The 15,415-nt window shown below is 31.2% G+C and overlaps 3 protein-coding genes across 5 annotated transcripts; all 3 read right to left on the bottom strand.

Annotated features, from left to right (window-relative positions):
- Window positions 1-686: 686 nt before the first annotated feature.
- LOC107362951 (beta-arrestin-1) lies at window positions 687-3,872 on the bottom strand. Its single transcript, XM_015930097.3, has 7 exons — window positions 3,646-3,872; window positions 3,249-3,493; window positions 2,660-2,923; window positions 1,800-1,957; window positions 1,530-1,673; window positions 1,190-1,441; window positions 687-883 (listed from the first exon to the last, which is right to left on the bottom strand). The coding sequence occupies exons 1-7, from the start codon at window positions 3,773-3,775 to the stop codon at window positions 802-804; spliced, it is 1,275 nt and encodes a 424-aa protein (XP_015785583.1). The 5' UTR covers window positions 3,776-3,872; the 3' UTR covers window positions 687-801.
- A 1,002-nt stretch (window positions 3,873-4,874) lies between these two features.
- Window positions 4,875-6,488, bottom strand: LOC107362948 (uncharacterized UDP-glucosyltransferase YojK-like). The gene is given in 2 exon segments (NM_001323128.1): window positions 4,875-6,354; window positions 6,454-6,488. Coding segments are annotated over 2 exon segments (1,515 nt in total).
- A 1,151-nt stretch (window positions 6,489-7,639) lies between these two features.
- Window positions 7,640-15,401, bottom strand: LOC107362947 (NADP-dependent malic enzyme). Of its 3 annotated transcripts, none has more exons than XM_089269116.1 (5): window positions 15,148-15,401; window positions 12,948-13,117; window positions 10,280-10,639; window positions 9,054-9,750; window positions 7,640-8,949 (listed from the first exon to the last, which is right to left on the bottom strand). In XM_089269116.1, the coding sequence occupies exons 1-5, from the start codon at window positions 15,200-15,202 to the stop codon at window positions 8,432-8,434; spliced, it is 1,800 nt and encodes a 599-aa protein (XP_089125242.1). In that variant the 5' UTR covers window positions 15,203-15,401; the 3' UTR covers window positions 7,640-8,431. The 3 variants fall into 3 exon arrangements, with proteins under 3 accessions (XP_089125242.1, XP_015785576.1, XP_015785575.1); XM_015930090.3 differs by having other exon boundaries at window positions 12,948-13,084; XM_015930089.3 differs by lacking the exon at window positions 15,148-15,401 and having other exon boundaries at window positions 12,948-13,319.
- Between the last annotated feature and the right edge of the window lie 14 nt (window positions 15,402-15,415).

Raw genomic sequence — 15,415 nt, 5'->3', positions numbered from 1 at the left:
CCAAAGTATCAGAATCCATAATATCACTTGTTCAGCTAAAGTTGTTTTTATCTCACAGATGAAAGCCATTAGTGTTTTTCATAGCTCGTCATCTTCCATCTCATGATATCTCTCTCTATTCAAATCTAGCTCAGGTGCTTCATGGAGTTCCCCCGATAGTGACTCCAATCGTCCTACCAAAGCTGTCCTTATCAAATATCATTGAATAGTCCAGGATAGTTTTCAATCCTGGCAACCTTTTCTAGATACAGATTGTAGCTCAAACTCTTTTTGTATTTCATGTTGAAACATGGAGACCAACTTTAGTAAAATAATATTTTTTCATATTTAAACCTAGTCTCACTTTCATTTTCTTGATGCTAACAATGCTCGATACAAATCATTGTTGAAATGCGTCTTCGTCAAAGAATAAAAAATTCTTGCCTTCTGGTCCGATTTGATAATACATGAACCATTATCCATAAGTCCTGAATATCGGACATCTTCAAAACAGTTCTAACTTAACACCATTTGTCTCTAAATTGGCAAAAACTTTTTGTTCTTCATCAAATCAATTGAAGCATGTTCGATTGAAAGGCCAACTTGTGACCAACAGGGACTGTATTTAAGTAACTTTAAGCCATACACCGGCTAAATCTCGTCGAATACGCTTTTGAGTAAAAAATTAAAAGTAATTGCCATGTAAATTCAATAATTTAAACACTGTTTATTGAAAACCTTGCAATGCTGTGGATTAACATTGCTACAAGGTGGGTAAGTAGTTTTTTAAGAGAAGCAACCCAAAAAGTATAAAAATTCTGATCAATTGGATCGTGCTTCAGTTTCAGCTTTTAATCTGGTCCGAGCAAAGTCCTCGAAGATAATATCATCTTCTGTCGGTTCTCTATTGAAAAATAAAAATAAAAATGATAAAAATGTACAATCTTTTGGTCAATTAGAGTGATTCATTGATAAACACAGTACTGTCCAAAGTCAATAAATTAAAATCATCAACTTCGTTCTGCAAATTTTCAGAATTAGATTTCTGAGTTAAAAAATAAGATGAAAATTTTAAATTAAATAAGTACATATTTAGTTAGTTGATGTCATTAAGTTGAATCTAAAAATACTGCATCAATAAGCGATGAACCCGAAACATGCGACATAAAAGGAAGTGAGCAAGAGAGACAGAGTCAAAATCAAAACTCACGTATCCAATTGGATTAAGTTAAAATCGTTGATTAGATCTTGTTTATTTGCATCATTGCTGGCATGATTTGTGCGAGTGTCACCTTCAGTTGAAGTCTCAAAAATTTCATTCTCATCTTCAGGCTTGGGGTGCATCAAAACAAATGGTAATTCTGCGACAACATCACCACCCAATGGGCCCAGGCAAAGTTTGACTCTAACCTTATATTGAACTATTATGCCAAGGTTTTCCTTATGCGCTGGATCGTTTATGCTGTTGAAAAGTTCAATAGAAACATATAATTGTAAGAATAAATTTTTCCACATTTATGATTAACCTTAACATGAAAGGTAATATTTACATGGTTGATGAAGCTAGGTTGGTATCTTCATGTTTAAGCTGACCGTCAAGAGCCAAACCTCGTTTTGATTTGTTATCCGTTAGAAGAGGTCGAAGGTGATAGACTTTTGATAAAGTGAATCCAGGACTAACAGGAAAACCATCTCTGATTTGATGTGATCGGAATAAATATGAAGCCAAAACATTTTATGTGATGAACATGAAAAAATGAGAGAAACAATTAATGAAAGCTAAGATAAGTCTAATCGAGAATGGAATTTCAATCACGTACTCACTCTGGATTTCAGCTACTGTGCATTTATATTGTGCCGTTGAAAACAAACAGATATCAGAGAATTGTCGAACTGATACTTTGATTTTCTTGACCGATCGATTAGAGTTGTTGGCAATATGAACATTAACTGCAATGTCTTCTCCATGATGATAAAGCTAAAGAATCAAAGCAAAATGAATAATCTAGAGATGAAAAAGTATTTCAAGTCTCAGAGCTATTCAGGGAATCAGAAATTTTCAATACCTAACGATTTACAAGTAAATTTACCGCAAAATACGGTAGATTCCAACTTAACCAAATCCTAAAAGTTCAACCCATTATTTGACTTCTAGCTACTCTAACCAACTTTAAGCATTCTGACCAAGAAATTAAGTTATCAGCAGATTCAAAATTCAGATGTAAACAATCGTATTACAGAGACCATTTAGACAGTCATTATTGCTGAGCTCTTTTGAGTAGAGTTAATTTTTGAAAAATATCAATCAAACTCATGAAAAGGGTTTACTCTATTAAAAAAGATTGAATACATCCGAACATTGAATTGGTTGTTGTTTGGTGAATTTTTGTTTCAAGATTTGCAAATGAATCATGTTGAGATGGTTAAAGTTCAAAGATTAGGAGTAAGCCATATAAAGATTGGTAAAGTTGGACCGAACCTTGGAAATTGAGCTTTGAGTTTAATGGTAATCCTTTTAAAATGGAACAGCGTAACTTCAAAATTGCTAATCTAAAACTCTTTTCTAAAATCCTTTTTTGTTACAAGAAAATTGTTGATAACTCCTCTCACTGTTTCCATTAAATTGACTGTTTTAAGTAATAAACAAGTTAATGGAATATAGATGTTTGGAAATACAAACCTCTTTATCTAGAGAAGCTTCTAAGTGGAGCTTATTTGGGGACATCACAAATTGTTTGCTAACTTCCACACTGGGTTGTTCGCCTTGTTCACTTGGTGCATAAGTAATTTTTCGTATCGCCAACCTTACAGAATTACGTTTGTGAGATTTTTCGTCTACATTGTCAGCAACATATGCTTTTAACTCATAATCAACTCCACATGGTTTACCGGTGTCTCCTGGTGCTGGTTGGAGTGTAACCGATGCTGGACAATGCGAAGGAAGCTGAAAAATATTTTTAAGACGGAAAAGGAAAATTGATGAACATAAGAAAGAAATGAAGACGCAATAAGCACAAGTAAAATGTCAAGAGATGAATGAATACAACATATTCACAAATTGTGATTGAGATTGCAAGAAAATGAAGCAATAAATTATAAACTTCATTTACCTAAAAATTGAAAGCTAACAATATAATCTTATTGAAATAATCATTTGATAAATTGAAAGCTGGTATTTAAAATTACACACTAATAATTGACATTAAATTGAAAAGAGTAAATTGACAAATATCAAGTAAATTTAGCGGGAATCGGAATAAACAATTTACCTCGAAATAAAACGGGAATGCATTAGGTCCCAATTTTTTTATTAATCTTTCTTGTAATCTGGTTCGAGGTTTTTTCTTCGTTTCTTCCGTAACTGGAAAAATTTGCTCCGATGCTAGGTAAAGATCTTTACGAAAAGTCAAACCAAGAACATCTAGATCTTCTCTTCCATAACGAAAAGCAGCGGAGACATGGCCGAATACTCGGCGATCTTTGACATACTCTGAATCAACCAAGACTACGCCATCTAAGGCACAATAAAAGGAAAGAGAAAACGTAGGAATAAATGGGCATGAATAATGAGAGAATAGTTGTATCTTTAAGATCGAGTATTCAATGCAAGTAAACAAGATCAAAGTAAATTAATTTGGTAATATTAAATCGAATTGGGGATTTTACCTATTGGATCAACGTGAGTAACATGGTCGACGAAATCCCTTTTACCAAGATAAACTGTTATTTTTCCGTTTGGCGCGGATTTCTTGAAAACTCGAGTACCAGGCCTTTTAATATCATCCTGTTGACTCATAATGATGTCAAAACAATTTTTAAATAAAGCTGAATAACCATGAAACTTGATAAAAATATTATATTGATGAAAAAAAACAACAGGACGATGTAAACAGATGATAAATATGTTTGTTTTTTGTATTTATTTGATTTATACACAATAGATGGAGTAGTCAGCATCAGTCCAAGATTTTGAATTTTGGATTGTGTTAAAGACCAATCTTCAACCTGAAAAGTTGTTATTGATTCAATCAAGATGATTAATACAATTTGTATTACAACTAATCATTGAGCAAATTACCAGTTAGATGATTTGCCGTTCATAAACCCAACAGAATGTCAAGTCAAGTTAAATCTAGACTTTAATTTTAATAAAAGTCAACCTTTTTCTTCTCCTTTTTTATTTTTTTAAACTATTATAAATTGGTATCTTCCAATTTAGAGCTGCTATAAGTCTTGATTAAGCGTTGGATGTGAGAGCTTAAGTTTTATTAAGACTTTAGCTTCGTTAGACTCATACATTATACAATATACTGATTGTTTACATCTGAATTTTGAATCTGATAACTTAATTTCTTGGTCAGAATGCTTAAAGTTGGAATTTAAATATTAGGGTTACCTTTAGGCGTTAACAATGTTTTATCTGTAACTTCTAAATAGTAGTTAAAGAATTATTTAGCATGTTCAAAACCTATGTCAAATTTAATCTCAAAAGTTCTCATATAAATTAAACATTTTCAAACCTACAATGATCTTATTGTTATTGAATGATAATTGTTGAATCCATAACTATTGCTCCATCAAATTAAGCGATGATATCGCGTTTACGTTTGCAAGTACATCAATCAAAGGGGTTAAGTTTACAGTATAACACCATTGAAGAACCGTATAGAAACTGAGATAATCAAGTGGAAATATTGCATTTTCGATAAAGTAAAATGTTATTAAATAGCTATAAACGAAATGTAAGAGGATGAAAGGGTACACATACAATAGGTCGAGAGGTAATTTGTGTTTTTGATTTTGATAGTAATGAAGGTAAATTATCAATTGGTAATAAATCTATGCCAGAATGATTATTGAAGGAGTATAGTGGCTGACGCCAAATTGAATAATAGTTAGGACTTAATTAGAATTGAAGGTTCATTCCAAACTGGTGATATTTTACCAGATTTATCTTGCGATGTTGTTGTTGTTTCTGTTGTATTTTCATTCATATTAATCGTCCTTTGATTATTGTCATTTATTCCAACTTGTGAAGGTACTGTTTGTCCAACTGTCTTCACTGGTGATGTTATTGTTTTAGTTGCTTTCGATAATTTATCCAATGGTCCATTTTTAACGACTTCAATTAGCTTCTCATTTAAAATATCATGACTTTTTGTTTCTCTTAAATGTTTACCAATCAATTCAACTCTTGCAATTAATTCTTTATCATTAAGAATTTCATCAATACCATTCAATAATTCGCTTTCAGTTACTCGATAGGGTAAGAAAAATTTACCAATCTTCTTGTCAACAGCTCGTCGTCCATTATCATGTTGATCACCAAATAATGGCATAACAATAAAAGGTTTGCCAAAATAAATTGTCTCAATGAAACTGTTATTACCACCATGATGTATAACCATATCAACACGAGGCATTATCTTCATTTGATTCAAATATTTTGATCCGACCATATTATCAGGTAATACCATTTTATCATGGTGTATACCCTTTGATACAATAAACTTGTGTGGTGATTTACCCAATATGCCAATTAATCGACTCATCAATTCATAATTTGATGTTCCAAGTGAACCAAGTGAAAATAGTATAATCTTTGAATCGGCATTCTCTTTAAAGAAACTTTCATCTATTCCAAGTGGTATATCATCACTTCCTCGTACCATATGATCAACTCTAAACCATTTATCTGGAACTGGACCAAATTCAGAATAATCTAAATCCTCTGGATAAGGATATAAATTTAAATATGGTGATTTACCAAGTATAGAGAAATCAAGACGATCCTCTGTCTCTGGATCAATTCCTTTAGATCGAAACAAATCGTCAAATTGTTTTTTAATAACAGCCAAACTATCATTAAATGCCAAACGTAGTCTCTCAAATTCTGTAGGATCATCATTTATTCCAAGAGCTGATGAATATGGTGGTACATTTGGTCCCCAATAAGCAATCAATGGACTGGTTGACCATAGAACCACATAAGGTATTCCAGAATTAATAATTGCAGGAACAGAAACCCAAAAATCAAATATAATTAAATCTGGTTTCATTCTTTCAAGAATCACTGTATATTGATCATCTGTTTTCAACAAATAATCATAAAAATTTTCATTACTTGGCACATTTAAATGAATAAATTTTTCAATTGTCTCCATATCAAATACTCGTGATCTTTCCTCCATGAATTTACCCCATTTTTCTTGAGGATCTCTATCAGCTTCAAAACCATCAGCAACAATTGATTCAATACCAAAATTATTTCCAGCAACAGCTTTTGTCCAATTTTTTGGTACAACAAAAATACATTCATGATTATATTTTTGTAATATTTTAGCCAAACCAATACAAGCATTTACATGTCCATGCCTATTGAAAACAATTACATAATAATAATGTAAAAATGTTGAAATATTTCTATAAATCAAAGAAAATTAAATATAAATAAATAATAATATGAAAACTTACCCGTCCATAGGAAGAAATGCAATTTTTAGCTTCATTTTTAATTTCAAGGTTTTCGTAGCAATGTTGATATTAAATAATATTTATCTTGATGATATTTTTGTTGATGTTTAAATTGATGATGATTAATATAAATTAACAAATTTTAAAATGCTGGAACAGTAAACCTGAAAACTTAAGTGGTTGAAAATGTTGATGTTAACTTGGTGAAATGAATTCTGAAATGAGTAACCAAGTAAAAGTAGCCAAACTAATAGTCAGAAGATGAAGCAGAAGAATAAGAAGATAAAGAAGACACAAAAAATTGTGTGCTTTTAGAGAGCAAAGGAGAGATGTAAAGATAGACAGTGAGATAGAGTAATTGAAAGAAAGACAGAGACTGATTGATTGATTAAAAGACAAAATGACAGAGTGAGAAGGTAAGATGAATGATAAAAGATAGTAATTGGACTAGAGCTTCTGTCTTTAACCATCTAGATTTTAGCTTTACATTACTTTACATAACTAAAGGTAAAGGGTCAAAATAACTAAAGGAAATCAAAACTCTTTGATTTGCTCGCTATTTTTTGATTATTTTCAAGGAATTGGTTTATTTTTGTAAGCAATATGAAAAATATGATGAATAATTTGCGTTCATTTCATTATTTCATCAATTCAATTTGAGCCTAGAAACTCGAATAATGGGGAATTTTTAGCTGCTTTGACTTTATCAGAACTGCTTTAGCTAAAAAAAAGTTATCATAAAGGTTTTAGATTGATTTTGATAGCTGATATTTAAAATTGCACACTAATAAATGACATTAAATTGAAAAGAATCAATTGACAGATATCAAGTTTAGCGGGAATCGGAATAAAAATTACCTCGAATTAAAACGGGAATGCATTAGGTCCCAATTTTTTTAATAATCTTTCCTGTAATCTGGTTCGAGGTTTTTTCTTCGTTTCTTCCGTAACTGGAAAAATTTGCTCCGATGCTAGGCTTGTATTTATTTGATTTATACACAATAGATGGCGTAGTCAGCATCATTCCAAGATTTTCAATTGCATTTTGAATTGTATTAAAGATCAATCTTCAAACTGAAAAGTTGTTATTGATTCAATCAAGATGATTAATATAATTTGTATTATACAGCTATTCATTGAGCAAATTACCAGTTAGTTCATTTTCCGTCCTAAAAGGATTTAGTGGTTATCAGTCATAATCTTTATTTTATTAATTTTGCAATAAGTTTCATAACATATTCTTAAATTAGATTTAATTTTGATTTTAATTTTTGATTTTAGACCAAAAATCAAATAATTGAGACCCTTAACGGAATAGTAGATAGACTTCAATAAAGTACAATGTGCATTATCATTATGATAATTAAAATCATTGTAGAAACAGTAAAGCCTCAAAAAGTGACGATCAAGGCAAGAAGTAAAATCTTAATTGGATTTGATTCGCCACGATTTAAATTGTAAATTTTTTATAATATTGCGTTAGATATTTTTGGTTCATTTTTTTCAAAGTCAACAAGGTAAATTAAGTACATAATTTAGAGATTAAATGAATAACAAAATGAACAAGTGTCCTTGGTTAATCGTGTCTTTCCACAAAAACAGTTGATTGTTGAAGTTCGTCTTGTTTTCATGATCTTACATTATCACAATAAGATGACAATAACAATGAAAAGTAGATTATCTGGTGCTGATACTTGTTGGATATCAATTTTTTTAAAAGATAACAATTAATATTTGGTAACTTGAAAAATTATTTGGAGGTGCTCAGCGTTCAACAGGTTAAAATCGCAACATTATTCAACATTAGGATAGGTATCATCTGTGACAGCAACAATCGATCTTTTGACAAACCAACAACAATTAACATTTGTTAGTGTAAAAAAACAAAGAAGCCTATTGTATGATAAAACTAATCAAATTTCAATCAAAAACAAAACCACAAGCTAATAAGACTAGTTTTCATCGATGTTATACTTATTTAAACATAAGAATAATCATATTGCAGTGTTTTCATGAAGAGTAATTTATCCGTTGGTTCAGGTCGAACTGTTGCTAATGATTCAACGTAAAAATATTGGGCTACTTTAGCAGCTAATTTCAACGAAACTTCACGGATATCAGATAATGGTGGGTAAACTCTTCCTTGGGCCAAATCTTCATCAGTTACTTGGTCAGCCAAGGCTTTGGAGGCAATGAGAAAAGATTCATCAGGAATGGTATGAACACCGCAAGCAATGGCTGCTAATGATATTCCAGGGAAAATGTAGGCATTATTACCCTGACCAGGATGAAAGGTTTTACCGTTTATTTCAACAGCATCGAATGGACTTCCACTAGCAAAAACACATCGGCCTTCGGTGGCATGATAAGCTTCATCTGCTGTGCATTCAGCTTTACTAGTTGGATTACTTAATGGAAATATCAATGGTCTATCACTGAGAGCGCCCATCTTTTTCAATATTTTTTCATTGAAGGCTTTAGGTTGTGCAGCAACACCTGAAATAAAACAAAATGGTATCAAATTAGTAAAAATAATATCCATCTGGGATTAGTAACCTTTGAAAGAAATGACAGTTATTTTAAACTAATTCAATACTAACCAATCAATGCTGTTGGTTTAACCAAATCAACAATTGCTTCTAAATTTTTCATAGGCTCAGCTTTTTTGGCAAACTTTATTTTCTCATTATCAAGTCCTCCTTCACGATTTTCAACAACAAGACCTCTCGAATCCATAAGCCAGATTCGATCTCTAGCCTCTTCATTGGGGACACCTTCTTTTTCCATAGCCATTACTAATAAATTGGCAATTCCTAAAGCTGCTTCACCGGCTCCGAAAAAGAGAAACTTTTGCTGACTTATTCTCATCCCGGTAATACGACAACTGGCCAAAATTCCCGCAACACAAACTGATGCTGTTCCTTGAATATCATCGTTGAAGGTACAATAGTTGTCTCTATATTTCTCTAACAATCGGAAAGCATTTCGATTACCAAAATCTTCAAATTGTATCAAACAAGATCGTCCCCAACGTTTGATAACAGCCTCCATAAATTCATCAATGAGATCATCATACTGTGGACCACGGACTCGTCTTTGTTTCAGACCAATATAAAATGGATTATTCAATAATTCTTGGTTATCTGTTCCAGTGTCAAGGGTAACTGGAAGTGTTAAGTTTGGAGGAATACCAGCAAGAGCGGTATAAAGAGACAATTTACCAACAGGAATACCCATTCCATTGGCCCCAAGATCACCAAGACCTAAAATTCTTTCGCCATCAGTTACTACAATCGCCTGCAATAATAAATAAAAATAGATTAAGATATAATGATTTTGAATATTTACTCAATTTGCTTAATTGATCAATCAAATATTGTACCAAGATTTATGCTAATGTTCACTAATGTATCATGAAGATAACACGAGCTAAGCTGCTATCGACAAAATGTCAAAAGTCTACAATTAGTTGAGCAAATAAATTTTCAGCTATTAAAACTTATGCCATACAAGTAGATGGAAAAAATTAAAGCTTATAATTGATGATTACAGCTTTGATGTAAACCAATGTAAAATTTTTAATTGAGCTATTGAAACATTGATTGATATATCTGCAAGATCAAAGTTTCGCATTATATTTAATAGTTCATGGTTTAATTTTATCAAAGCAACCCCCAACTTTGACCTGTTAAATTAAAACTGTTTAAACTGATGGTCATATAGTAGATAGATTAGAGTATAGTTCAATTGTTATCCTGATCATTCAGCCGCAACTAAAAGTTGAAAATGGTACAAAAAGACAAATTAGGAAAACAACTCGGTTTACCTTGACATCTTTTTCAGGCCAATTGGCAAGTATATTTGATATTTGACCAGAATCGTGAACAGTGATGTACATTCCTCGAGCTCGTTGAAAAATACGGCTATAATTAATACAGGCTTCACCCACGACCGGAGTATAAACCAGAGGCATAAGCTGTTCAGTATTTTCACATAGAACGCGATAGAATAATCTTTCATTTCGATCCTGTAATTCCCGGAGAAACATGTATTTGGTCAAATTGCTTTCCAATGAGTTTAAATACGCCATTGCGGCTTCAGCCTCTAATTTTTGACCTCTAATTGCTGCTGGCAGAAGACCACGAATTTTGTATTGATCACGTTCCCTCATGGTAAATGATAAATCCTGTTATAAATGAGAAGAAGAAAAAAATATAAAAAAGATAAAAAAACTCTCAACATTTGATCTTCGAGGTGGTAAAAAGAATCAATGGAATCTTGTAAAGATAAAGGGTTCTCGTGCAACACATAAATCATGTCAAGGATGGAAATGCACAATTTATATTCCAATAACTTGTTGTGACGCTTCAATCATGATAATTTACGTGCTGTTTAAAGATTAAATATCAAGAGATACATCAATGGTTTAATTTCAATCACTTTGACTGATGTGCGAGTTTATTTGTAATATTTGTAATATTTGATTGCAAAGAGGGAATATTACACATTTTACTGATAAATTGAGTTACAGTTCAATATTAGTACAATTTGAGCAAAAAGTAAGCTTGAATAATCATCAATGACGGTTCTTATGAGCTTATATTTTGATTGCGAACTAAAGTATTTAAAATAAATACTTATTAGCAGTTTGAATACAAATTGCGCAGACATGAGCCTTGATCAAGTTTAGTTCATTTGACCATCACAATAGCACTGAAAAGTTATTATTTGAAACAAGAAACAAAGAGATAGTGAAATATCAACACTCGTTAATTTAATGGGAAAAGGCATGTTATTACAGAAATACTTGATCATTGTCAAACTATTGTATATCGTTGTGTATAATGATAATTAAATATACGATCAAATGGTTTTCACTTGAAAGGAGTTATGATTAGCTCGTTATGCTATTCAATGATTATTACCATTATCGGTAATAAATAAAATTTTGCTTGTAAATTGTAATACAACTCTTACAAGTACAACTTTGCCGTTAATCATCAGCAGCAATAATACGTATTGAATAGATTTTTCAATGTTAAATGTTATTCGTGACATGGTAATAAACAATGAATTGGTTAGGAAAATTACAAAACGCTATTAATTAAATGATAGTTTGTTTGTTATATTAGCAATATTAAAAAAGGGTTGTCATTAAAATAAATCTACTTTTAGAATGATATTTTTCAATATTTCATTGACTCAATTTGTCTCAATCAATCAAAGGGTGTTCATAAAAACACCCATGAATGGTCAGCTTTGAATATTTTATTGGGAAAAATCTGTTCCTACAAATGTTGAGATTTAAATCAACAGAGGTGTGTTAGGTTTGATTAGTTAATTATTGGTAGTTTCAAGAAAAACTGACCAGACGATTTAATGAATGTAGTTTGGGTAAAGCAATCAACAAGTGTTAACCATAATGGCAATAAAATGAGGTATCAAATTGACCAGGCGTTACAAAATTAATAAAAAAGTCGCGTCTGGTTAAACAAATCTACGAAATCAAAGGCATTGAGAATAAGAAACGGTAATCTCAATGACAATGGTAACAAATAAATGGGTAACAATAGGGTTAATACATTAACTTTTACCTTTTTTAATGGCAATAGTCAATTTTGGCTTTTAGAAAAGGCTGTTATGAAAGGAGAGAAAATACTCAAAAAGTGTGTTTAAACTGTTTTAACAAGGTTCTACAGGCTCAATCAACTGTGATAATTATAATTGTATTACTATTATTATTGTCATTACTATCAAAATCAACAATAACTTGAAAAACATACACACATTTACACAAATTGGGAGTACAGCCTTGAATTGTTAGCTAAACATTTTACTTAATTTAAATCAACAATTAAGCTTATTATATTATGAAAAGGCTCAAAGAAAAATTTTGCAAATTTCGTTTAACAAATGAGAATAATCAAGAAACCCAAAAGTCTATATATGCTAATAATACCTGTATTTATCTTTGCCATAACCTTTATTTTCAATTTTTTCAATCATGGTTCAAGAAAAGCTGAATAAAAGGTGATGAGAAATCAAGTCTTAATAATAAGTAAAGCTTAACATATGAATAGAACCTAAAAATCCTTGAGAAACCATGAAGAGTTCATCTGTTAATATTGTAAATCAATTCTTCAGAATATACACAATCGATAGAGTCAGGCAGAAATAATCACAGTTGGCTAAACAAGTTGAGAGGGGACAATATGGCGAACCAGATCATGGTAAAGAAAAACCGAAGAGTTTCCAAGAGTTGATGATTAAACAAGTGAAAAATATGGTTAAAGTGTGAGACAAAGGGTTTGTTAGCAAAAAGAGGGAAAAATGGACTCTGTTTGTCATCAGGCTTAATGAAGAGGGAAGGAGTAAGAGTTAAAATGGCGATGGTAAAAGATTAGAGAGTAAAAAAAGGATCCTTTAAATTTGAATAAACTCAACGGTTGGCAGAAGATTAGAGGGATTATATGGAATATACATTTTAAACTTACCTTATTTTGACGATTATCCTTAAGAAGGTCTGATCCAGATAATTGCCTATTCGACATTTTGGTAGAGTCAAGTGAAAACCAACGTTTACCGGTAACTTGTTGGTTAACTTTTGAATAATATGGATTGCCAGAGAAAACTGTGGTTCGATATGGAGTTGGAGATGATGAAACTGGTTGAGTTACACAAATCTTATAATGATCGACTGTATTACAAATACATGCGCATCTATTCAACCCTGATTGTTGATTTTTTGATTGCATTAAACCCATCTTGTCAGATTAATTGTTAATAACAAATTTGAATTGATGAGAGAGCGATGAAAATCACAAACTGAAAAACAATGTTCTCCACTATGAAATGAACAACTTAAATTTTCACCAAAACTAAAGTTCAGATTGTTTAGCTGATTGTTTGGTCACAATTTTATTCAAAATTATCTTTCAATCTTACCAAACTATTTTCAAATTGAATATATTGTCGTTATTTACAGGCAACTCAAATTAACAATGAACAGCAGTTAACGGTTTTGAAGAAACTTGAAATTTATAAAGGAAAAGGTTCCAACTTTCTTATGATTTCTCCCTCTCTCTCTCTCTTTCTTTTTCTCTCTTTCTTTCTTTCTTTCTCCTTTCCTCAACCTAAAGATACAATTCAATTTAGTAAATCTGAGTTGGTTAATTTCAATAGAAACTAATTTCAAAATGTAACACTGATTAGTTAAAGTAACACTTGTGTTTACCATTACAATCAAGATCGACTATTCAATTTTCTTGTTTCCAAGTTTAATGATTTACAGGCAAACTATTGTGTTTCATCGCAGATTTGGTGGACAATCAACTCATCCAGACATCTCAATTAGCTTAAATAAATTTTAATCAGTTAATTATAATCTGTTTGTTTACTTTCTACTTAAGCCTAATCCTTCAACTTTCACACATGTGGCTACATGAAACTGGGCTGAATCCTAGAAAATATGGTTCCAATTTTTCTAGTTATCTGAATAAATTGTATCGAAATTGCTTCTCAACTTTCTATCAATTAGGTGTCATCACAATTAATTGTACTAATCAGGTTTCAATTGAATTTTCAATCAAATGTAAATTTAACGGTCAAAAGTGATGATAACGCCATCTAATATGGGAAAATCAATTTAAAACCAGCTAAATAAAATTTTTGCGCCAACTTTTTTTTCTGGTTTGCTTAATGATTGATACTGAACCCAAAATAAATGGATTTGCGGTAAACTAGCTGAACAAAAAGTAAGGATATCTTGATAAAATTAATTTACTTGAAGCTGTCTCCGTTTTTTGTTGGCAATGTATTGTGTTTTTAAAAAAAGTAAATCAAGGATTAACTGTGAAATTTTGATCAAACCTTGAGATCATCTCCTGAACTGAATCTAAACAGTTACGGATCATAGATAATTTAACGGCTAAATTATATTAAGGAAATGATTATTAAAAATGTGACCAGCTAATAAAAAGTCCTTTGACTAAAGAGCAATCATCTGCATAGAAACCAGAAAGACAGATTTAAGACTGTGATAGGATAGACAAGCTTTATACAAATGCCAATTGGATTAATTTTTATTGTGCTATTAGATGTGAATGTTGAATGGTTGAGGATGAGGTAAATATCATTTGATAAATCAAATTAAGATGTGAAGATCAAGCAATAAGATAACACATGTTGAAAACCTTTAGATGAATTGAATGTCCATGAGTTTATTCATTTATTACTAATCAAAGCTATAGCTAATTGAACGATTGACTAACAAAAGACATTTTGATGAGACATTTTCTATTAATCATAAAAGGTTGAACACCAAGTTGAGTTGTTAATTGTTTGAGTCAAAAGGTAAAATTTGAGGGATCATGTAGAAATTTACTTTCATTATCTGGTTCGTGTTAGTAAACATTTAACCCACAGAAGATTCAGTAACGAGCAAAATTGTGCAAATATGGGTCATTTTTCAATTGGTTATACACATAGTCAAGGAGGGAGAGCAAACCTGAATTTTTGATTGCAAATAAATGTTCAATGATAAATGTAAAAAAGGAAACTTGGGCAACTAAAACATGAAAAGGATATATGTTTCATGCTATTTACTGTTTAACTACATAGAGTACAATGATACTTAAAAGGATTGAACATGTTATGTGTGTAATATGGTATTTATGTATAACCGAAAATGTTTACCTTTGGAGATTGAATGGAGAAAAAATCCATTCTGGTTAACTCGGAACAAAGACATTGTTAATTTTCTTTGATAGGTTAAACTTTAAGATGATTTCCTTGTTCAGGTTAACATTGGTAAATATTGGTTAATTAGCAATAATGATACAAAAGGTGATATTTTAACGTTTTATTGTTCTTTAAAGTTTAAACTTAGGACCAACGTTTGGGAAGCCATTTTCAGCAGGCAAGATACACGCCATTTTGTACAAATCACTGGATGTTGTTCACT

Source organism: Tetranychus urticae, chromosome 3 (genome assembly GCF_039701765.1).
Source record: "Tetranychus urticae isolate SD_2017Ah chromosome 3, NJAU_TeUrti_SD_1.0, whole genome shotgun sequence".
In the NCBI taxonomy this organism is placed as follows: Eukaryota; Metazoa; Arthropoda; class Arachnida; order Trombidiformes; family Tetranychidae; genus Tetranychus; species Tetranychus urticae.
Note: the sequence above shows the minus strand (reverse complement) of the source record. Positions and strands in the feature narration are given on the sequence as shown.

What these genes read in the sequence shown, in the direction of transcription:
- LOC107362947 (XM_015930089.3), bottom strand. Translation starts at nt 13,217, where the DNA reads ATGGGTTTAATGCAATCAAAAAATCAACAATCAGGGTTGAATAGATGC. An exon ending in AGGATAATCGTCAAAATAAG is followed by an intron (nt 10,640 to 12,947) that starts GTAAGTTTAAAA and finishes CATTTATAACAG; the next exon opens with GATTTATCATTTACCATGAG. An exon ending in TAAACCAACAGCATTGATTG is followed by an intron (nt 8,950 to 9,053) that starts GTTAGTATTGAA and finishes GTTTTATTTCAG; the next exon opens with GTGTTGCTGCACAACCTAAA.
- LOC107362951 (XM_015930097.3), bottom strand. Translation starts at nt 3,775, where the DNA reads ATGAGTCAACAGGATGATATTAAAAGGCCTGGTACTCGAGTTTTCAAG. An exon ending in TACTCACGTTGATCCAATAG is followed by an intron (nt 3,494 to 3,645) that starts GTAAAATCCCCA and finishes ATTGTGCCTTAG; the next exon opens with ATGGCGTAGTCTTGGTTGAT. An exon ending in AAGCTTCTCTAGATAAAGAG is followed by an intron (nt 1,958 to 2,659) that starts GTTTGTATTTCC and finishes TTGATTCTTTAG; the next exon opens with CTTTATCATCATGGAGAAGA.